The following is a 23,498-nucleotide window of genomic DNA, read 5'->3' on the forward strand; positions in this document are numbered from 1 at the left end:
TGGGTTACAATTCCACAATTTTAGGTTTTTACTCCTAGCTACTCTAAGATACTGGAGACTAAAAGAAATACCAATTTAATGATTCAGCAATCGCATTCATTTGTTAAACCCTACCTTCTTTGTATAACTCCACCATCACTTTTGATCTTTCTATCCCCCCCTTTCATCCTTTAAGATTTACTTTAAGCAAAACTTCCTTGTGTAAGTCCTACCTTGAACCCCCCAAAATATGTAGGTCTCCCAACCACACTCTCATAGTGTCCTATGTTTCTCATTCATACTATGTATCACAATTGTAGCCAATCAACTGAGCAATTATTTATTTAATGTATATCTCTCAAATTAGACTTAAAGCTCTTTGGGAGCATAGAAGTATCTAGATTTTCCCTATATCCCCAAATACTTAACAGGCCTGGTGCATAGTGAATGAAATGAATCTACAAATCTTTGTATAATTCCAGAAAGATCTTGCCCACAGTTAGCTGTTACTATCAAAAGGGAGTTATTTTGATCAGGAGTGCTTCTCTGAGCATTGCAAATCATTTCATAGGCAGCCTATGTAAAGTCATCATGACTAACACATAAGTATATATAGTTCCAGGGAATGAAATTCTAATAATCTAGTGACACAGTGACAGTTAAAAATTGCTTCCAAATGGATAAATACCTTGGACCACAGATTAAAGGAAAAAAAATTACTTCTGCAAACTCACTGTCCATTTTTTCTGAAATAAAACTAATGACATGGATTTTAGGTATTTACTATTCAATAATATTTTACTTCAAGAAGACGGGGAAATTAAACTGTTATATTATGTAATTCTTATCAAATTCAATATTTTTCAACACAGTTCATGGTATACCAAACTAACATGATAGATTGAATTATACAGTATTTATCATTTTAACTATTAGCAAAGTCGGTGTGGAGGCACAGATGGTAAATGATCAAGAAACTGTCACAGGTATCGATTCCTGCTTCCTCTAGAGACTAATGCAGTAAAATTCTCAAGCATAGGTAGTTCCTGAAATACAATCCTATAAACATCTTTCCCATTAGAGAACAATGAAGTAATTGAAAGTTCTGTTACTGACAACTCAGTATCAATCCAAACTAGATGAATGTGATAAAAATCAAAATTCAATAAATATAAACTCTATAATATTTATTCTTCAAGTTCTACAACATGAGTATAAACACATTATATATACTAATAATATAAGGGGTCCCAATGTACTACAAAAGTATATACTGAACTCCAAAATTCAAATCAGTTGAATCACAAATTTGCATTGTAGTAATCCAGCCAGCTACACAAAGAAAAGTTGCCTTGAAAAGTATGAACTTCAGATCATAAGCCTCTCAAAGCAAAAAAGTGGTCAAAATTATTTTATTATAGTCTGCAGTTACTTTTCTCTACCACTAGATGGTACCAGTAGCTTTAGAAATCTAGGGAATATTGGTGGGGGGATTATACATATCAGTGTTGCCCTCCTCAAATTATATGGAACAGCCCTACATCTCAAATATCCTGCCCCAGTACGCTCATATACTTGTATTCATCAGTGCCTAAGTCTCAATCTTTGGCTTAACATATATGATCACTACAATTTTAAAGAGTTTTGAATAAATACACTTAAAATCTAAAGTAAAGAAAGGTGGGAAAGGTCTACTCTTAGCCTTTTAACAAAAGGTCTTTCAATTCAATTTTAGAATTAAGCATGGAAAAAGCTGAAGGAAAGCACTATAAATGTTTATTAGTTGAACTTCACCTACCTCCTCAAATACATTCTGTTCTTTATTTAGACTAATCTGAAATCCAGAACTAAGTGTAAATAATACCATTTTGAATTATAAAGGACAGGATCTAAGGCATCATAAAAAGGCCGCAATTTCAATATGCTAATGCTGACAAAGGTAAAGTCTTCATAAAAGGAACAACTTCCTAAGACAACAGTGATCAAACAATTCTAATTCTAAATGACATGTTCTCAGAAGCTAACAAAAACTTTAAAGATCACTAATGTAAATGGAGGGATATAACAATCTCAGAGTGAATCTAAGCCTTTTTATATTGCTAGTAAAAGTTCTAAAACCATCTGTTTGAAACAGCTGGAAACAAATCAGAATTCAATCTGAGAACTTTCCCATCCCTTTTAAAGACCAAGAACAATTTACCTAACTACATAAAAACATGACTAACCAGGTTTTGTAGAAACTTAAGTAGGAGACTATAAAATAATTTTTAAAGTTTACTTTAAAATTGGCTACTTGTGGATATGCCTGTATTATTTTTTAAAAAGGCACTATAATGTAAATAAAACGCAACAGGAAGCCTGGTAATCACAGGCTCAAGAATACTAGTATTCTTGAGTTCACATTACCTATAATATTTGAACATAGCAAGGATCCCAATTATTATCTTTACAGGTCTACCAATACACTTACCTGAACACAGAAATTCACCACCACCATCATTTCTTCCTAAGGATAAATATATCTCCAATGTTTTCTTTACAAGAACTTGAGGCAAAAGTTTTCTTACAAATTCAGATCTTTTCACTATGTACATTAGTTTTATCCTAATGCTTTTCTCAATTCTTCTAAATATATTTAACACTGAGATACATATTAAGGTAAAAATTAATGCAATATAATTCACTCATATTTTAAGCTAATTTCTTCTTGAAACTGATTAAGTGGCTGAGTAACGTTTACCTTCAGAGTTATGTGCAGTTTTCTTGTGTTTTCGGCAATAAACCCTATAAAAAATGAAGAAATTAAAAATTATCAAGTAAGTAAAATAAATCAAATTTATTTCTCAAATTAAGAAAATGGGCATTACATTTCACCCCATTCACCAGCTGGATTTCTACACCATGTCTCAAAGCATTACATTCCTTATCAAAAACATCGTGTGATGATGATGAAATGCTTTGAAATAGGGAAATTTTTTACAAATACCTAAAGAAAGTATGACTTAAAAAAAAAACAACCTTAAAAAGAAGTTAGGTAATTACATGTAAATTCCTTGTGAAGGTTTCTCTCGTATTTGAGCTTTGTCATGCAATGCACAGTGGTAGTGGTATGTCCTGTGACATGTTTTCACATCACAACCAATTGTTGCTCCAGGACAATGGCACAAAGAACACATCTACAGCAAAACAGCAAAATAATATTATTAGCATATGACTTTGCTAAAGCCATGATGGCAGGTTAGAGGCATATCAAATTCTGTCAACAAAAACAAAATGGATAAGGCTATTTTTCTTGTTTTCTCTCATGGAAATTATTCAAACAAAATTCTACTAAAGAGTATTTTTTAAAATTTATTTAATTATAGAGGTTGTGGGCTTACAGAAAAATCATGTAAAAAATACAGGGTTCCCATATACACCCTATTGTTGATACTTTACATTAGTGTGGTGACATAAGAATATTAAAACTGTACAATTAACTATAGTCCACTATTTACATTAGAGGTATTTTTCCCCATGTTAAACAATGACAAAATTAATGCAATACTATTAACGCCTATTGTTTTGTTGTGGTCAAGGAAAAATGTGAAATAATGCAAATCAGGAATGTGAACTGTATATAACATTACAAAAGAGTTAGACCTTTGCAACCCAGATCTATAAAAGCTATGAGTAACTGGGGAAAATATCTCATATCAGAACAAATTTTTCTCCTTCATATTTCCACTTAAAGAGAATCTTGGGGGAAAAAATCTCACATACTATTTGAGAATCTGGTAAAATCAGTTTAAAAGCAAGGTAAGGAAAGAGAATAAAGGAATTAGGTATTTATTTAATACTTCAAGCTCTAAAAATATGTTATGATGTCAAGTTGATTATATTTTGAAAATATGCTCATCTACTTCAATTTAATTTATATTATTTACCTCTCGCCTTATGAATTCAGGTAAATGGGGAAAAATGATTAGCATGTTTTCATTTACCTTACCTTCTGACTTTATTGAGTAATTCATATTGATTAACTATCTCATGCTCTAGATTTAGAAAAAAATTCTTTAAAAAAATTACACAAAAAATATTCTCAGTGGTTTTAATTAATGTATCATAGTGTATAACTATCTGTACTGAGTAGCCTAAACTATAAATGTATGCCAACATAAATTCAAAACTGTTCAAAACACTAAACAACTCTTTTATTTCTTGGTTACTAGATATCTTGTCCTGAACTGTTTTCACTCCTTTTTCTTACTTTTAATATAAAGAACACTTGTCATCCTAACTTTTGGATTATTTGACCCCAAAGCAATTTTGGCATACCATGAGGCTAATATAAATTCCAATAAAGTGTCCTACGTTTCTCTACGCAAGTCAAACACATTCACACTCTCATTCAATCTATCATTAAGAATATATATATTCATCTATAAGTAAGAAGCAGAAACATTTTCAATATGGGTTTTTCCCAGAATATATGAACATTAGCATAAATGAACAGGAGGCCAGTGCTCATTATTAACATTCAAGAAACAGCTATTTCCTGAAATAAATATAGAAACTTTAAAGTATTACTGTAAAAAGAAAATACCTTGCCAAATTATCAAGCAGGGAAACCTGCTTTTGGATGACTTATAAATTCTTGAGGAGGTGGAACATTTGTACTGTAGCTTAATCAGGTACATTTAAAAAAGAAATTATTGAATTTAACTAGCAAACAAAAATGAGAGGGGAGGTACTACTAAAAATACTGTATTGGGTTCAACATTGGCAAAGATACAGATGGATACTTTCATATACTGCTGGAAATTGGTATGCACTCTCTGGAAAGCTACTGGCCATATTTTATCAAAGAGTTTTCATAGTCTCTGACCTAGTAACTCCTATAAATCTAATCAATCATAGCCATTACAGAATTATTTAGAATAGCCCACAACATAAAATAACCTATGGAAAACAAAAACTGAAAAATGTTTAAACAAATTTTGGCATGCCCTTATGAAGGAATAATCTACAGTCACTATTTTATTATTTTTAGTTATTTTTAAAATAAGCTATTTGTAGAACTGCTCTATGTTTATAGAAAAATTTCACAGAAGGTACAAAGTTCCCATATTACTTCCCCACCATACACACACACAAATGTTAACAGTTTGGGAAAAGGTTTATTATTAATGCTAAGTGAAAAAATGAAGCAGGAAACACAACTACGTATGTGTTATGATCCCAATTATGTTTATAATATATTTTAAAAAGTAGGTAGAAGTAAATACAGCAAAATGCTGAGTGGCTATCTCTGGGTGGTAGGATTAGAAATAATTTTTATTTTCTTCTTCATAGCTTTCTATATTTTCTAAGTTTGCTAAAAAAGGCAAAAATACTTTTATATGTAAAAAATTATTTTAAAAACCACTTTGTCAATACTCTAGCAAATGCTTTACGTATTCATCTCTCAGTGTGGTGAGAATGAGAAGGCAACCAAAAGTCCAAATATATCAAAAAGTTCTTTAGTTGGTTATAAATTCAAATCTGTTCAAAGATACTGGTTTAAATAAATTTAAATAAATTCATTTTGCAAATTCATTTGCGATTTAGGACAATAATTTTTTGTAAGTGGAGAAAATACTTACTTCATTTATTTGTCAGTTTCTCGCAAGAAGAAAAGAAGAATATTTACCAAGAAAAACGTTTTCAGAATGGAAAAGTTTTTTCAAGGTTAGAAGCGGGAATTTTGCTTTAGGTTTCATAATAAACCTAAAATACAAAATTTATATCTGTTTCATACCTATGAATGCAAAAAGGGAAAAATAACTGATCTATTTAAGTATGTAATAATATATTCCAACTCCTGGAATAATCCTTTTTCCCTTAACTCCCAAGAGACTTAATATATATATGGCTGATTTTAGATCTTATAATTTTACTTTCTTATATGGCTAAATTATCTTTATACATGTGTAGTTTTTATTCATCAATTATTTCTAGACCAATTTTTTGGGAAGACTAACATTGTACCTTACAAAGTAGTCCTTAATATGATTGTGATCTTATTTTGCTATTGAAGTGTTCAATATCTTATGGTGTATTTTTTTCTCAATCATATTTTAAATACCTGCTGATTTAACATAATTATCTTCTTAGTCTGATCTAGGATTCAGAAAGGTGAAATTAGGGAGAACAATCCAGTTGAAGTGGCACAGAATGAGCAGAGACAGGAATAAACAAGGAATATCTGGAAAGAAAGACTTGTATCAGTCCTGCTGGAAAGAAGATAGAGAATCAGGAAAAGATAAAAAGAAAACTTAAAGAACTTGGGTAACAGAGAGGTGGCTAAGGCAGTTTTTAAAAATATCATGGGAAATAAAACAAAGAGGACTTCTCTTGAAAAAAAGCAGAATAAGTGGAAAACGGGCCCCCTAACACAGCAAGCCACCATTTGGTTGGACTTGAGTAATGGTATTCCCCTTTACAGGATAGGTTTGCTCTCCAATTTGCCACAGTCCCTACTAGGCCCTAGCAGAATGACCGTCAGCTGCTATTTAACATCAGCCTGCACTGCACCCATGGCTCTCTCAAATGAGGGGCAGTGAAAGTTAACCTGACAGAAACAGTTTTTCAAGAACAATGGTAGCCCCCCTCCTCTATTAAGAGGCCTGACCCACATATCAAATATTCTAAGGGCTAATTTCCTGCCTCTACTAATTCTCAGCTTAACCTGCTCATATCCTGACTTTAAGTTCTGGATTTAAATAGAGATGAAAAATTCTTTGTTGATAATGATTTTTCCTTTACTTTTACTTCTTTATGTATTTTGCTACTGAAGAGGCCTAGTAATCTTAATAATTAATTAATGCCTCCAAATTGGGGAGAATGGTAAAAGAGGCCACAGCATCTCTTTAGTATGGTTAGAAGCTATACTATCTTAAGGTTATGTTGTGCCACATAAACAGAGTCTCAAGGAGCTGATCCAAAGGTGAAAGAGGAACTAAGTCATGCTTGAGATGAGACAACAAGAACTAAAAGGAGTATGTTAGTTACAGTCTGGTAGGAGGCAGAGGCTGGGACATACCTGTTCCTCGGTCAACTGAACTAGGTCAGGACTGAAACTCAATTTGCAAAAGGAAGAAGGCTTGAGGAACAAAAGGAAAAATACTGCTTTCTCAGTAGCTATGGGGAAAGCGCAGGGAAAAAACTAAGACCACAGATAAATATAAGGTGCAACTAAAATGAGACTGCCAACTTCTAGGACAGGCACAATGAAAAGGCTTTTGGGAAAAAGCTAGGATTTGATAGCTAGACAGAGCCATCTGGAACCAAGAGATGAAGGGTTCTCTACGACTTAGCTTTGTCCAGCTTAATTGCTGTTTATCTACCGTGCATGTCAGTAAGTGATCACGACTACTGATAGATAGAAATTCTCACAGAGGAGCAGTTTCTACACTCAAGACATCTGTTCCAAAAGAACTGCTGCAATTGTACAGAGGATGCAAAGGAAAGTACAAAAAGAATCCATGTTCTCGAGTCTGTAGGCAAAGAAGAAATTGCAAAAGCTTGGAGTAGGGAACAGGGAATGTAAGGCTATTATCTCGGGAGATATGAATCAAAGAGCAAAGTGAGAGCAGGTCACCTTACTGTTGTTTGTTTTGTTGTACTGCTTTTAATAACAGATAACACCATCTCCAGTAAAATCCAGGAAGCAAAACAATGCAGTTGAGGCAAGTCTTCTGTGCTGTCTCATAAATGTTTCTTAACTCAAGTTTATTGTTTCACTTATAGTAACTAACACCTCACGTTTCCAACATAGTTATAGAACAGAGTGGCCTCTGAATTATCTGATTGACTTTAGAGTCATTCAATGTATTAAAAACTTTTTAAAAGAATGCTGCTACATTGGAGGGTACAACACAAACTCAGAATGGTTTACTGGTTAGGCATATAACTACTATATATTTTTAGTATACAGCATTTTGAAGGAGGCCTCATAAAAACAAAACAAAACATAAGGTCTAAATAGAAAACAGGAAGCAAAAATGAAATCTGAAAGCTTTCCAACTCATTGAAAAGTGTCAGATCACTTGAAAAATAGATTAGGGCCTTAAATTGTAGGTGCTTCTATAAAACAAGGCCACTGGAAAGTATTTGTTAAGTATTTACTAGAGTGACTGACAAAATCTAAGCTGAGTTACTGAATAATTTCAGAAGTTTTTTGGAAATTGTAGGGAAATAAAAGAGGCCTTTCAAATTTTCTTTGCCCTAATCTCTGGACTTTGCTTCAAATATCACATACCCCAATTCCACTCAGCTACTTTATGAATCCTCACTGAGGAACATAAGTTCCTATATTAACTTTAAAGTTTCTTTTTTTATCTGAAAGATTCAGACAGGCATTTTCTGAGTTTACACATTTATGTTTAGGCTCTTTTCAATATGGGTTTTTCCAGATGAGAGAACTCTAAACTGCCATGCTGCTCGCTGTATTTATTCTGTAAAGAATCCAAATACACACCCATGCTCAAATAACTACCAAGACATACCCCAATACCAGACATAAATTATTTTATATGATTGGTTTTGGTCATCCTACATTAGCATAAATAAATGAGAAGGATTTAAACAGTGACACAAATTTACAGTATTTCCAATTACAATAAAAAGTATTAAGTGAAGGCAAAGGAGAAAAATATGTGTGGATTAAAAAAAAAAAATTCAGTAACAGCCAAGAACCTGATTTTTTCCACCATTAGACTTCAAGTTTCTCTTTGGCCTTCCATTCACTTTCCTTAACCTGTCCTCCAAAGTAAAGCAAAGTTCATTTTAATATAAATGACAGATAAAATATCTACATACATTCTAATTAATCTATGCACATATGCCCAGCTTTTGAAAAAAATTCACAGTTATATAAACACACTCACAATGCATGTACACTTAGTTACCTGGATGACAATGAGGCCACTGAACAAATCTTCCAGAAGAAAATTTACCTGTCTACTTGTCCTCCAAATACCCTAAGGCAGGGGTCCTATGGGCCTAATACAGCCCATCAGCTGCTTCTATAAATAAAGCTTTTTGGGAACACAACTATGCTCATTTCTTTGTGCACTGTCTACTATGGCAACAGAGACCATATGACTTGCAAAGCCTAAAATATTTATTATCTGGCCGTTCACAGAAAATGTTTCCCAAACCTTGCCCTAAGGCAATGGTCTGGTCCTTAATCAAGGGTGTTCATCAAAAAATCACTTGGGAACCTTTTTCAAAAGACACCTGACTGGAATTCCCCTCTCACCAACTTTTGATTTAGTACAGCTGGTTAAGAACCACTGCTCTAAGGAGTTGGTAGCCACCTGTCATATTCTGTTTCTCTGTATGCAAAAAGCAAAGTGGTCACATTTTACAGTATATACTGTATGTTTTCAATTTGTCCTTATGGAATAGCTAAATGAGCCACACACTACTTTATATAGCACAGGTATTTAATACTTCTGACCACTTTCTCCTCCTTGAAACTTCCCCCTTTGGCTTCTACAGCATCACTTTCCTGGTGGAACACATTTCAAATATCACTTTCTATGAAAAATTCTGACTTCCCAGGTAGAATTAATTATTGTCCTCTCCAAACTCTCCTGAGGCATTCTTTACATTCTTCTAAGGTTAGACCATATTTATTCAAGTTTGTGTCCAAACTGTCTAGCACTGTGCTTGATACAAAGCAGACACCCCATAAGAATTCGATAAATGGACAGAGACAAAGCTCACTTCTAGACACTATACCATGAGGCCTTGACAAATATAATGCTGAAGGAACAAAATAACACCATACTGGGGGAATGCAGGTTTAGGAAACATGAAAACCATCACATTTCAGGCATACAAAGCTCCTCATCAACCTGAATAACCTACCTGATTTTTCCCTCTAGATCTCTCTTTCCTCTTCAAACTGCTAGAGCTGCAAACAACACTAAACCACCAATTAATCAAAACAGAGGAATTTTATGCTATACCATTCCTTCCCGAGTCAATTTACATTTAGCCCATTATTAAGGTTTTTCACCATTATCCAGTTGAAGTGCTTCTGTCCTTCAAATTCAGCAACTGATTAATGAGTGCCCACTCAGTTATTAGAACACTACTGAACACAAGTGGGACATCAAGCACTGTGCTGTTTTCTACTCATTACCTCCACTTAGTCCTATACTAGTCAAAGAGAATACAGTCTCTCTTTTTCCAGAGTTCACAATATAGTAGGGAAGAAAGGCTTGCACGTGTGTAACAAACACAATGCACACTGTGTTAAATTCTGTAACAGATGTGACATCTGAAGTTTCAGTTGGACCTCAAAAACTGACAAAACTTTTGAGAAACATCTGGAATGAAAATGTAACTGCAAGCAGAAATAAACAAGACCAGTAGAGGCACAACAGTGGGGCTAAGCGTTAGGGAAACTTACGGGAAATTAGTAAGACTAGAGTTGTAACATATCCCGGAATGGAGAGAGAGGGAGAAAACACGGAAAGGATGGAAAAGTGGGGTTAAGATACAACTTCTGAATGGCAGAATGAAACCCTTGGTTATTATCTTGCATGCAGTATGGAAATCATTAAAGGTTTTGAGTCAGAGAATCATTAAAGGTAAAGACATTGGCTTATTTATTTTTTTATTAAAGAAGTTGTAGGTTTATAGAAAGATCATGCAGAAAATACAGAGTTCCCTTATACTCTTGTCCATTTTTAACATTTTGCATTAGTGTGGTGCTTTTGTTACAACTAATGAGAAAATATTATTTTAATTGTACTATTAACTATAGTCCATAGTTTACATTAGGATTCACTGTTTATGTTGTAAAAGCAGAAATCAAGCAATCACCAGCAGTCAGTATGAAGGATTGGAAGAGGAAGACTGGATATAGGGTAGCATTAAGAAAGAAATAAAGGCAAAGAAATAACAGAAATTAGAATCAATGCAACTGATGTGGAAGGAAGAGTTGAAGGTAAAAGATTCAGCAAGAGAATCAGGTTTCACCCCAGAATGATTTGAACAGTGAGTAAAAAAGTATTTGCAAAGTCCCCTTGGGGAACTGGTGAGAAAAGGGGGAAAATTCAACTCCCCCAAGTGGAGAATTCTTGATATTCTCACAAGCAGTGCAGACAACCAAAGCAATAGGCTGAGTCCCCAGTCTTGGGGTTCATATGAAACTTAACCCCACAAAAGATAGGTCAAGACTACTTAAAATTAGGCCTAAGAGTCACCCCCAAGAGAACCTCTTTTGTTGCTCAGATGTGGCCTCTCTCTCCAGCCAACACAAGCAAACTCACTGCCTTCCCCCTCTCTACATAGGACATTACTCCCAGGGTGTGGACCTTCCTGGCAACGTGGGACAGAAATCCTAGAATGAACTGGGACTCAGCATCAAGGGACTGAGAAAACCTTCTAGACCAAAACGGGGAAGAGCAAATTGAGAAAAAATAAAGTGTCGATGGCTGAGAGATTCCAGAGTCAAGAGGTTATCCTGGAGGTTATTCTTACACATTAAATAGATATCACCCTGTTAGTCAAGACGTAAGAGAGAGGCTGGAGGGAACTGCCTGAAAATGTAGAGCTGTGTTCCAGTAGCCATGTTTCTTGAAGATGGTTGATTAATAATATAGCTTTCACAATGTGACTGTGTGATTGTGAAAACCTTGTGTCTGATGCTCCTTTTATCTACCTTTTCAACAGACAAGTAAAACATATGGAATAAAAATAAATAACAGGGGGAACAAATGTTAAAATAAATTTAGTAGATTGAAATGCTAGTGATCAATGAAAGGAGGGATAAGGGGTATGGTATGTATGAATTTTTTTTCTGTTTTCTTTTTATTTCTTTTTCTGAATTGGTGCAAATGTTCTAAGAAATGATCATGATGATGAATACGCAACTATGTGATATTGTGAATTACTGATTATATATGTAGAACAAAATGATCAATACGTTAAGAATGTTTGTGTTTGTTGTTATATTTTTTAAAATTTTAAAAATTAAAAAAAGAGAGAGAGAGAATCAGGTTTCAGGGTGAGGAGATGATGAATAATGGTTTAGACAGGCCAAGCTGAAGATTCCTGCAGGACATCTATGCAGAGCAGACAAATATGCTGCCGTCATTATATTTCACTCTCCACAGTGACTACTGTATATCACTTGTCTCCTGAAAAATCTTCCATTACCCTTATTCATCTCCTCCTCTGAGAGCTGAAATTTCTGTCTAATATTTCAAGACCCTTCAATTGTCCCACCTTACTCAAATTTTTAATCCATTACTGCCTGTCTCAATGACCCATTTTTGGTATGGCTAACCTATTTCCTGACTCATCCCATTTTTATTTTTTCAATCTTACCATCCCTAGGAAACAGAATTAACTACCTAAATAGGAAATATTCCTCCCAAACAGAAGACTCAAAAGGCTATACTGTTAATTGTCTCACATGCAGATTCATGGCTTGCCCAGTATCCAGATAAAAAAAACCTCTCAAAATTAGATACCTTGTTTGCGGTGCCAACCACACCACTGGCACTGAGTAAAAAACAAAGTAAAGGTATGTAGACTTGGTCTTTTCACTTTCGGAGGCAACAAAATATATCTTCAGGGTGACAGAGATTTACAACATTTTTACATAGGATGCATATAGGGTTTTTGTCCTAAAAACTAATAAGTTAATGCTACTAACAATATATTAATAGGAGTCTAATTATGTCCTAAATTCTTTTGGTTGGACAGCTTAAAAGACAGTCAACTATAGCCTAGTGATTAGGAATTCTGGTTTTGCAGTCAACTTGTTTTGCATTCAAATTTCAGCTCTGCCACTTACTAGGTTTGTGACCACAGTAACGTACCTGTGCCTCAGTTTCCTCATCTGTAAAGTGAGAATGAATACCTTCCACCTTATAATATTATTGTGAGGATTAAATAGGATCATGTATTTAAAGTACTTAGCCCAGTACCTAGTACACATTAATGTCCAATAAATGTTAACTATTTTTACTGCTAAAAAAGGAAGCAAGAAAAATGTTCTAAAGATTTCATAAGACGTGAATAAAATTACTTAGTTTGAAAAAGGAAAATTTTACGAGTGACCTAATGACAGTCATCAAGTATATGAAGGATTTTTTATTAATAAGAATAAAACAAAAACAATTTCCTGAATGGAAGGAGAAAGACCTAGAAAAAATAGTTTAAAATTAAGAGAGATACTTGAGTTATATATGAGGATGACCTTCTCAATTCTGAAGAGTATTATGTAATGCTAGTCCTGTTTCAGGATACTTGGGTAGTTTTGCAAACAGGGCAGATAAAATCTTATCTTGGACTGCTTATAGGTTATCTTGCCTAGGGGTAAGGAAGTTGAACAAAAAGACCTTCCGAACTCCATCCATTCTTGGAGTCTATGCTATATCTGACACAGATACAACTAGAACAGTAACCATCCGATTTAGGTTTCCTTAATGATCTCACTATCTAGCTTTATCCAGAAAGAATATGTTGTTCAAATGTTCTCCTCTCAAGTGTCCCCTTAAACAAATTCAAAAAAGTGATGACAACTTATAATTTTACTCAGAAATTTCCATTTCTTGGTTAGATCGCTGGGGAATAAGAGTAGATGGTACAGATGCAATACCTCCAGATGGCTTCAATAGGAACAGGAAAGCATTCTGAAAAAAACATTCACCTTTCTAAACTGCAGAATCGTGCCATTAAAATCATAAAAGCCTCAGTACTCTGGCTAAATTTCCTGGTCCATCTTGGTGCTATGTTCTTAAAGATGAAGTAAAAGGGATGAGCATGTTCATGCAGAATGGCTTGCCTCCCTGATCCTTGTACTGACATGAAAATCTCAGCAAATTGCTTATGGTAGCAAGAACACAAACCACACAAGTGTACTTCTGTACATTGAGACCTCCCATTCTCACAAGACTGATCCATTTGGCCACCTATATGCTTTCACCTCAAGCCCCAGCCTCTTCTCTTCATACTTTTCTCTGGGGCAAGTGAGCACCTGTGGAGTCAATACAAGGTCCAGACTAGAATCTGTCTTGAAAGGACTTAGGACTAGTACTCCTGGTTTTGATTATTTTTCAGTAGGTATTCATGACCTACTTTTTACCTAGAAATCCAGAGCAAACAGGCTCACAGGATACAATGCCTTAAAGAGTCAATTGGGGAACACAATTATCTAGTTTATATCTGGTTTATCAGTTCCTAAAGCTATTCATTTTCCCCTCAATTTGATTTATGGCCTTTTCATGGTATCAACAAATCTACGCAGGAAAGAGTAAAGAGGAAACTAAAATCTGGAGTGTTCACTTGACGGCACTTCACGTAAAAACAATATAATGGGAGAAGCAAAGCTAAAGGTAAAAAAGGAGACCTAAAAATGATTTCAAAGTTGAACATTCAATGCTACCCTCCTATTCCCAATATAAATCATTTGAATTCTGACATTTTGGGGGAAGGAAAGGGAACAAAATGATATATCAAGCCAAAGTTCTTCTGTTCTGCCACTATTCTTCTAAAGATGTCCACAGCCTCAAAACAGCTTCTGAAACACCTTTTCTAAGTGAACTCTTTTATAATACTTTTTAGTTATACAGCATCAACGTTTAGTAAGCAGCAATTTATCTTTATTATACAGTTGGAGAAAAGACAAATAAGTTAATGACTTGTCCAAGGTCACATAATGATGTATCAGTGGCAGAGTTATCATTAAAAAATAATAAAACAGGCTTCATGGCTTCCCAGCCCAGCATACTTTTCATTAGCCTACAATGATATCAGCAGGATCTTACTATTATTATTATTTACGAAGAAAAACAATTACTACAATGGTGGTTATGATTTATCAAGGCCCAACTTAGGCGCCAAGCACCACGCTAAATCCTATATGTCATCTCTTTTAATCCTGGCAATAATCCTGTGAGGTATCTACTGTCACTATCCCTTTTACAGGTGAGGAAAACATAGTGTAAAGAAGTAACTAATTTGTCCAGGGTCAACAGGTAATAAGTGACAGAGCTAGGATTCAAACCCAAGTTCTTTCCTATAGCTTATGCTTTTAAATCTCCAAATTATCACTCCCTAGATCAAGGAACAAATTTAATCATTTATTTATTTAATTATGCTTGGGAAAACTTTAACTTTCCACACTATAACATTAAAAATTAAATGAAACTTTTTAATAGTGAAACTTATATGAAGTTCTGATGCCTTTTTCACACACAGGTCCAAATAAATTAAATGTCTGTTGAATTCAGTAATACTGCCAGATGTATAAGCTTCTGCTTTATGTAAAATTAGATATTGCCTTTGTTAATAATATTCTAACATTAGGGATCAAAACTGCTCCTGTTCCAACTAGAGCAGCCATGCCAAGTGCCAAAAATGCTAACAAGTTAGGAGGTAGAAGCATTTCCCAGAAATATTCATAATGCCAAAGGATAAATACTGTGGTAAATAAGGTTTCCAGTACAACTACTCTCAAGTAAACAGCATTCTTTCTTTTTATTTGAATTTGTATTTAAGGACTAGGAAATAAAAACATATTGCTCTGGTTCTGAAAAATCAGCAATCCATGATAATATGAAGAAAACTAAAACCATCAATAAAAATCACATTTTTAAAAAATGAAGCTTTCCATTGTTATCTACTGTTTGGAGGTGGGGGTAACAAACATTTTCAAAGTTAAGGTCTTACTACAGCAAAAACAGTCTGGCCTCTGAATTCCCATTTATACCAATACTGATAGGAGGGTTTGGGGCTATTTCTTATTCTAAAGCAAATCTCAAATGTTATCTTAAACTTACATTTCTTCATATTGCATTTTTTCTAATACTAGAGAACTACTTTTCAAAATATACTGTTGCCTGATCATCAAAATAGCCCCCCTTTCCCCATCAACATTTCATCCAAAACCTACCATCACGGATTCTTTGTGTAATATGAGAACACAGGGCCTAAGAACACAGATACATGTTCTGCCAAACTCATCTTGAAAATAATGAAACACTTGATAGTGAAGTTACTGAAGGTGAATTTATGGATTTATTTCAATAAAGAGTTCAAATGAAAAAATAACAAAATGAAAATAAACTTTTAAATTAATTGTTTCAAAGGAAACCATAATGCGTCAGAAATACTAATTGAGAACAACAGTACTTTCCCAATAGAATAATATACTATTTTGCCAATCTGGTTACAGGTATAGAAGAGAACAGGAACATTACCCTAGAATCGTTTCAGAAAAACTCTTGTAAAATGTACCAAAAGTTATCCAAAGTCATAGCTGGACCACAATGAAATACTTTGTTCACCAAGTGCTAACATTTTCCTGCTGAAACGGTACTGTCATCACATTGGTCATGAACATTACTTTATGATGGAAGATGAAACCTATCAGAATTTAATTACAAAAAAATATACTTGAGCGAGGACTTTAATGAATGATAAATTATGAAAAAATATACTTGAATGAGGACTTTAATGCATGATACACTCTCAGCAATCTGCTTGTTTTTTAAGTAAACAGTCACCAAGAAGATTTTAATTATTTCTGAAAAAAATTTTTGAATAATATGAATATCGATGCACATTTTTTTCTTGAGTAGTTAAAAAGTTAAACCCAGCCTTGCAGTTTACTGCTTCAGAAAAAAGACCGCAATTTAAAATTACAAATGGTTAATAATGTAATGTACTCAAAAATAAGCAATTTCTTCCTTGATGCGCTTAAAATAATTTTTATTCTCAATAGGCAGAAATATCAACTTACCAGCTTTGTGCCTCTCTTTATTTCCTTTTGGACATCTTCAATAGAAAATCCACCAAGACTTTCATTATCAGAGTGTGATGAGACCAAAGCAGATGAAAAGAGCTATAAATTACATTTTAAAAAAAATTAAGGTTCATACATAAAAAATTACAGTAAAACAGAGAATAAAATGTTAAATTTAGAAAGAAATACTCTAGTTAAAATGACATAGAATTAGCAATAAACCATTTCTTTAAAAATTAACTGAGTTTTTTATAAGCATTCAGGAATACTTGTCTGGTATTAAGATCCTAGTGAATGGTTTACGGTCTTTTGGTTGCTGTCCATATACTTACCATACATTTATGGTGTGCTGCCACCTTCTGGTTTTCAGATATTAGTAACTGTCCACATTCCTTGTCTCTATTTGACTTACAAAAGCCACATTTGCGCTGTCTTGTAGGCCCTTTTTTCTGTTCAACTGAGCTTGACATGATTTTTAAATTGCCTTTAGAATGCCACTGTAAGCCTCGAAAATTGCTACAGAGAATAAGAAGGGCAACAAAATAGTTAACTTTGTTTTAAAATAACTTTATACTTATTCATGTAAATTGTTTAATATCTGACCTAAGTTTTAATACATGCATTTAAAAAAATATTTTTATTGACAGATCTTCATACACATAAGAGTCCATACATGGGGTAAAATCAATGGCTCACGATATCATCACATAGCTGGGTATTCATCACCACGATCCGTTTTAGAACATTTACATCACTCCAGAAAAAGAAATAAAAAGAAAAAACTCCTACATCCCATACTCCATACATATTCTTTTACTCATCTGTCCAAACCATGGATAAAAGGAGCATCAGACACAAGGTTTTCACAATCACACAGTCACATCAATACATGAATTTTATAATGGCTATTTAGTATAGACAAATCAATATCAAAACCTAAGATGTCTTCATAATAAGAAAAAATATATATAAAGATGACTAAATGAGTTTAGAGTAATTGAGAAAATAAAATTGGTCCCAAATTAAGAAAAATGAGAAACAATCAGAACTATTTCTATGTGGACAGATTAAAAAAAAAAAGGGCAAATGTGTGATATTACACCATCATCTGCTGATATAGTTAGTACAAACTATTAGGTGCCCCTTCAAGGAGGCAAAAAATTAGATATCTTAAGAACAGAGCAAAAACTAGTAAAAAAAATTATGCAATAGTCAGAATGAACAGAATTCTATAACTGCACAATTTCTTGACGTTCACATATTGATAAATTAAAAGTGAAATGAATTTACTTTTCTTAACCATGACTTTAAGACACTTATTTTAAAGCCTAAATTATTTCCAATTTTTAAAAATTCATGTATATATCTTTAATAAATTAGTTTTTCCTATTCTATTACTTTCCATGTAAAGAAAGAATTAAGCTTTACCAATTTTGAAGTACAGATTTTAAGACCTTATTATATACTAAAAAACTATATTATATGACATTGAGATTTACTCCAAAAATTAATGTTGAGATTTACTCCAAAAGTTTGCTTACTAATTAAAGTTGCAAACTGACGGTGGTCAGTGTTAAGAAAGGAAAAAAATTTTAATAAGCCTTAAATTAAGTCAAATTATAATTACATGCGGGATAGTCAGAGAAGAAAAAATTGGAAGGAAAGCGCTAACATGGAAGATGTTGAATTTAGATCATCAGTCTCAACATGGATTCTTCAGAAAAATACTAAAAAACCTTAAAATTGGTGGTTTGATTTGTATAGTTTTCCCAAATCAACCACTAACCAAGGTCAGGACCTAAGTTGCCACAACACACATCACAATCAACAAAATTTTTGACTTAAAATTAACTTACTAAATTCTTTCCATTTTTTCTGTATGTTTAGACATTTTCATAATAACATGCTTAAAAAACTTACTCAATAACACTACATTGCAGCTTTCTGAGAAGCACTTGTTCACCCATAAGAACAGTAGCAGCTGGGTGCCAGGAGGGTAATAGTACAAACCATTCAGCGTTTCCCAATATGAAAAATTTGAATACTTAAAATTAAAAGCGAAGCCATAAAGAAATATGTTTTCTCACCAATTTATATTTAAGATTTTCTTCCTAACTTGAAATTTCAAAGGTCTTGACAGTCTCTGTTTAGATGGGTTTAACAAACTTAATGTTACCTACCATTTTAAATACCTCAGTCTTCCAAACGGTACTTTACAATAGTACTGTATTCATAGCACTGGCTATAAACTGATGGAAAACAGGCAGCAAATACTTTCAGGATTAAAGAAAAAAAAGGACATAGAGAAACAAAAGAAACAAAAGGGGAAGTGTGCTTGCAATTGCTCAGGCAAGTACGTCTTTGGCTGCTTTATCAAGAGTATAGCTGCCAAAATCTTTAGAATTAACTATGCAAAAATACCAAAATTCATGAATAGCACCAAAATTTGCTACTTGAGTTCTAAATATGCTTTCTTTACTACTACGCAATGAACAGTAACCATTCGAAAACCACTGTATCTATTCAGCATTTCTGTCCGGTCATTCTGGTCAGTTGAAAGGATGGCATGTTATAAATCTGATTTGTACAGACATCTTTAATGTGTAATTGCTATGCAATCCCACCATTGCCTAAGAAAATGGATTACGAGAAAGAAAACCTCCAAAATGGAAAATAACTTATTATTCTTACAATGAATTCTTAAAATGGTATCCAAAAAATTCTATCCATTTTGAGTTCTGCCTCTTTCAATTTGTAAACAAGTAAATTTCCTCATCCTAATTTTGAGAATCTGCTTTTCTAGAAATCGAAGACCAAAATCCAAAATAGAAAAAAGGTGCACTTTATTTACCTTCAAAAGCATTTCAGTGTATTTTTTCTATAATCAGTTTAAATTTAATACACAGTGTAAACAAGTCACACAAAAATCTACACCAAACCAATTTAAAACTTTCCCCAATGTGCAATGACTAAATGGATTTTTCCACTAAAATTCAAATAATGCATCTGTGCATATCTTGCTAAATCTTTTTGCAGTCTCCTTGTAAAACATGAAGTAGAGAACATCATGGAAACAATGACTCTGAGCAAAAATGTCTTTATCATAAAAACAGATTTTTATCTAATGCTGTCACATTTGTGGTCTCTAGTTAAGTAGAATAAGGGCATTCCAAGGACCAATATTAAGGGTTTCATAATGATCCACAGCTAAATGGCATTTTAATTTTAGTCTAAAAGGTTTTTCAGGGCATGCGGAGATCAAAGTTTGATGCTTTCACTCAACAATGAAACCTTTTTCTTAAAGGAAACAACAGTATCCATAATGTTATAAAGCAGAAATAAAGAAACAAAGATAACAGCAAAAAAAAAAAAAACCCACAATTCAAATGTTTGAGAAACATATAAGAGCCAGCTTGGTTAGGCTGAAGCAATCAATGTGTTTCTGATTTTTCAAGATGCCGTGAAGCACCAAGGTAGAAATAACCAGAAACATCAGGGAGATCATTCACGAACCGACTGGAGAGCTCATTCAATGCCTGGTATCTGAAAGAATATTTTCACAGAAAAACAAAACAAAACAAATAAACAACACCCCCCACCCCCACCCCCGCATTTCGGGAAGACTTAAAAATTCCACACACAAGCAAGCTGAAATGTATAGATCAAAATACAATAAACGTGATCCCCCAAAGAAGTAGTATTTCCGTCAGGAAAGTTACAGTATGCAGAGAGATAAACGAGGAAGATGTACCGGAAGGGCACCTGAATTTGGTTGCACGATATTATTACATGCTTCGCACTGCTTTTTTTGCGGTTATTCAAAAGGAAACTGAAGGAATTTTCCAGTTGTTTCAAACCCAAGGGTCGAGAAATAATTTGAACGGTACGCATACGACCTAATATGACGTAGTAAGCTCATGAAAATAAAAAAAATTTCAAAGTAGAAGCATAATTAACTTCTACGCAAAATACTGCAACGAACAGAAATTTCAAAAGAATACCGTGCTGTTCGTCCATATAATACAAGACGATACACATAACGTGTCGGACCCTCTCCGTTATTTATTTCTCAATACGTACCGGACTGCAACAATGTTTCTTCCACTAATCAAGCGCTAGATAAACTCGCAAAACTATCTCCCTCTGAAACACTTTAGCAGGTTCCTTCCAGTTCTAAAATCAGGGTCCCTTAATCGTCCTTTTCCAATTCCTCCCGAATCCAGGAAAATACCACCCTATCACTTTCTCTTTAAACCGCAACCCCCAACCCCGAATTCACCCCGTTTAACAGTCTTCTTGAAAGCTTCGCCTCATATCTCAGTTTCACCCCTAACTCCCCCCACCCCGGAGTTTTTCCTCATTCCGTAAGGCTAACCCCTTTTGCCATCCTAACAATTTTTCCTCTTACTCTTAACAAACCGGGACTTTCCCTCCTTCCCAAATATGTCCTAAGCAACCTCAAAGGCTAAAAATTCCCTTTTTTATCCTCCGAAATGTTGTGCCCCCTCCCCCGAAGTCTGGGTTTAAGCTTAATCTCTCCCTTAGCACCCCAAAGCACTTTCTCAGCAGCCTCTTCCCCAAGCGCCTTCAATGAGCCAACGAGCGGCGCTTCTGGGGTCCCTGACAATAAAGCGAGACCACCAGGAGTCCCCCTTAACAACAGACAGGGGCGGCGGCCTGGCCACCGCCATCCTCTTCTTCTCTCGCTTGGCAGAGAATGGGGGTCCTCAGGGTTTCGTGGGCACTCACCCGCGGGGCCCAAGGCGGACGGCAGGAGACAAGCGCCAATGAGGCGAAAGAGAAAGGAGTCGGTCCGGGTTCTCCGACAGCGCCTGAGAGCTGGGCTCTGTCGCCTGAGGTTGTTTCCTTTCATTCGAGGAGACGGGCTCGCGAAGCGCCCTTACGTCGCCCCCCTCGCACGCACACGACTCTCAACGGCGTTCCTACGTCCGAGCGCGCCGCGGGCCTGGATTGGCCGCAGTGACTGGGCTGCGAAGCCGCAGGGCCACGGCGCATGTGTAGTGGCCGCTCCCTGTACGGATCGGGACGACAGGCCCCGCCTCTTGCTTGAGCGCGTACCTTCCATTCTCCGCTCCGCCGCTCCACCGGGTGTTTGAGGCAGCATCTAAGGAGCTAGAGAAAGAGATTCAAAGCTGTCGCCGTGGGTTGGGGGCAGAAGGACCAGGGTTAGGACTAGAAGCCTTTGGACAGGGGCCCTGGGTAACCGGTTTTCAACAGAGGTTCAAGGGGTAGGCCGTATTCCTTGCACTTGTTCACCGCGGCCTTTTCACATCTATTATTTCATTGTACTCTCGTGGCATCCCTTTGAGGTCAGGAAGACCTCCGTTCTCATTTTACTATCAGAAACGACTGAGAAGCTCATAGTGGAGTCAGACTGCCTGGATTTAAATTCTTGGGCGAGTCATTTTAACCTCTTTACCTCAATTTTTTTTCGACTTTAAAATGGGGAGAAAAATAGTACCTCATAGAATTATTGTGGGGAAGAAATGAGATAATGCAAATAAAGCGTGTATTAGAGTCTCTGGCGCGCGCACACACACACACACACTCTGGGCCCTCAGGAAAAATAAGTGATTTTCCTTATGATCCACACAAGTAAACCCCACGCTAACGAGCGCTGACCCCTTTGGTGTATGGAGCCAGACTGCTTGGATTTAATCCCAGGTCCCCCACTTCCTAGCTCTATGACCTTGAGCAACTTACTTTACCTCTCTCTGCCCGTTTCACATCCAAAATGGAGATTATAATGGTATCCATCTCGTAGGGTTGTTGTCTAATTCATTTAGAGTAATGCCTAACACATAGTATGTCCTGTGTAAGCAGCAGCTTTTGTTTTTTTCTACTAGCCTCACAGACTGCAAGTCAGTCTTAAAAAAAAAAAAAAAGGAAAGGAAAGGAAATAAAAGCCCTAGCAAACAAATGAAAACTTAAAGATACCCTTTAAGTAGCTATTTTTCCTCTAGTAGGTGGTGGAATTCCCCCGTTTTAATCCATCCAATACTGTTTCTGTACTGTTTCATCATTCTTTACATTTTTCCCTTCAATGTCAATTGTAATCCCCAAGAAAACAGAGACCATATTGGCATAACACTGCTTCCCATGCAAACAGGTACCTAATAAAGGTGGACAAATCAGTCATTTACATATAGAGCCCTTAGGCCCTTTCACCCAGGCCCTGTGCTCTGAAATGGAATAGCTAGAGACTTGCATAAGAAGGTCTAGAATGTGTATTCCAAACATTTACAGTGTATTTGAGAACCGATTCCAGACACGAGTCCTCCAGCACCATTACTCACTGATGTTAGGATGAGGCTGATGGGTGTGTAAGTGACAAAATGCAGTGCCTGTGCAGTGTATCATCATTTTAGGTACCCCTTCCCCCCCCCCCCAAAAAAAACCCTCCACTTTCTTGCTAGCTTTTATTCATTCTTTCATCCATGCATTCGTTTCAACAAAATTTGATTCAATGACCATTTGCAAACTTAAAAAGTTCCAAACACAAGCGATACCATTCAATCTCTGTCCTTAAACTCATGGTCTAAAAGGGGAGACACACAAGCAAACAAATACAGTATGATGTGATAAATGCTGTTAGATGTGTGTGCTTAGTAGAGACCTCCTCTGCCTATTACATATAAAGCACTATGCTAAGGTACAACACAACAGCAAGTAAGAAAACCCTTATCCTCAACTGCTTATAATC

The 23,498-nt window shown here is 35.2% G+C and overlaps 1 protein-coding gene across 2 annotated transcripts in view; it reads right to left on the reverse strand.

Annotated features, from left to right (window-relative positions):
- PHF6 (PHD finger protein 6) overlaps nucleotides 1-21,697 on the reverse strand; it is a 66,112-nt gene extending 44,415 nt beyond the window's left edge. For both annotated transcript variants that reach the window (XM_077145911.1, XM_077145910.1), the window contains exons 1-5: nucleotides 21,524-21,697; nucleotides 17,107-17,290; nucleotides 16,772-16,873; nucleotides 3,022-3,155; nucleotides 2,720-2,763 (exon numbers count right to left, since the gene is read on the reverse strand). In XM_077145911.1, coding sequence (XP_077002026.1) covers nucleotides 2,720-2,763; nucleotides 3,022-3,155; nucleotides 16,772-16,873; nucleotides 17,107-17,244 — 418 coding nt within the window. In that variant the 5' untranslated portion in view covers nucleotides 17,245-17,290; nucleotides 21,524-21,697. The remainder of the gene's footprint in view (nucleotides 1-2,719; nucleotides 2,764-3,021; nucleotides 3,156-16,771; nucleotides 16,874-17,106; nucleotides 17,291-21,523) is intronic.
- Between the last annotated feature and the right edge of the window lie 1,801 nt (nucleotides 21,698-23,498).

Source organism: Tamandua tetradactyla, chromosome X (assembly GCF_023851605.1).
Source record: "Tamandua tetradactyla isolate mTamTet1 chromosome X, mTamTet1.pri, whole genome shotgun sequence".
Lineage (NCBI taxonomy): Eukaryota > Metazoa > Chordata > Mammalia > Pilosa > Myrmecophagidae > Tamandua > Tamandua tetradactyla.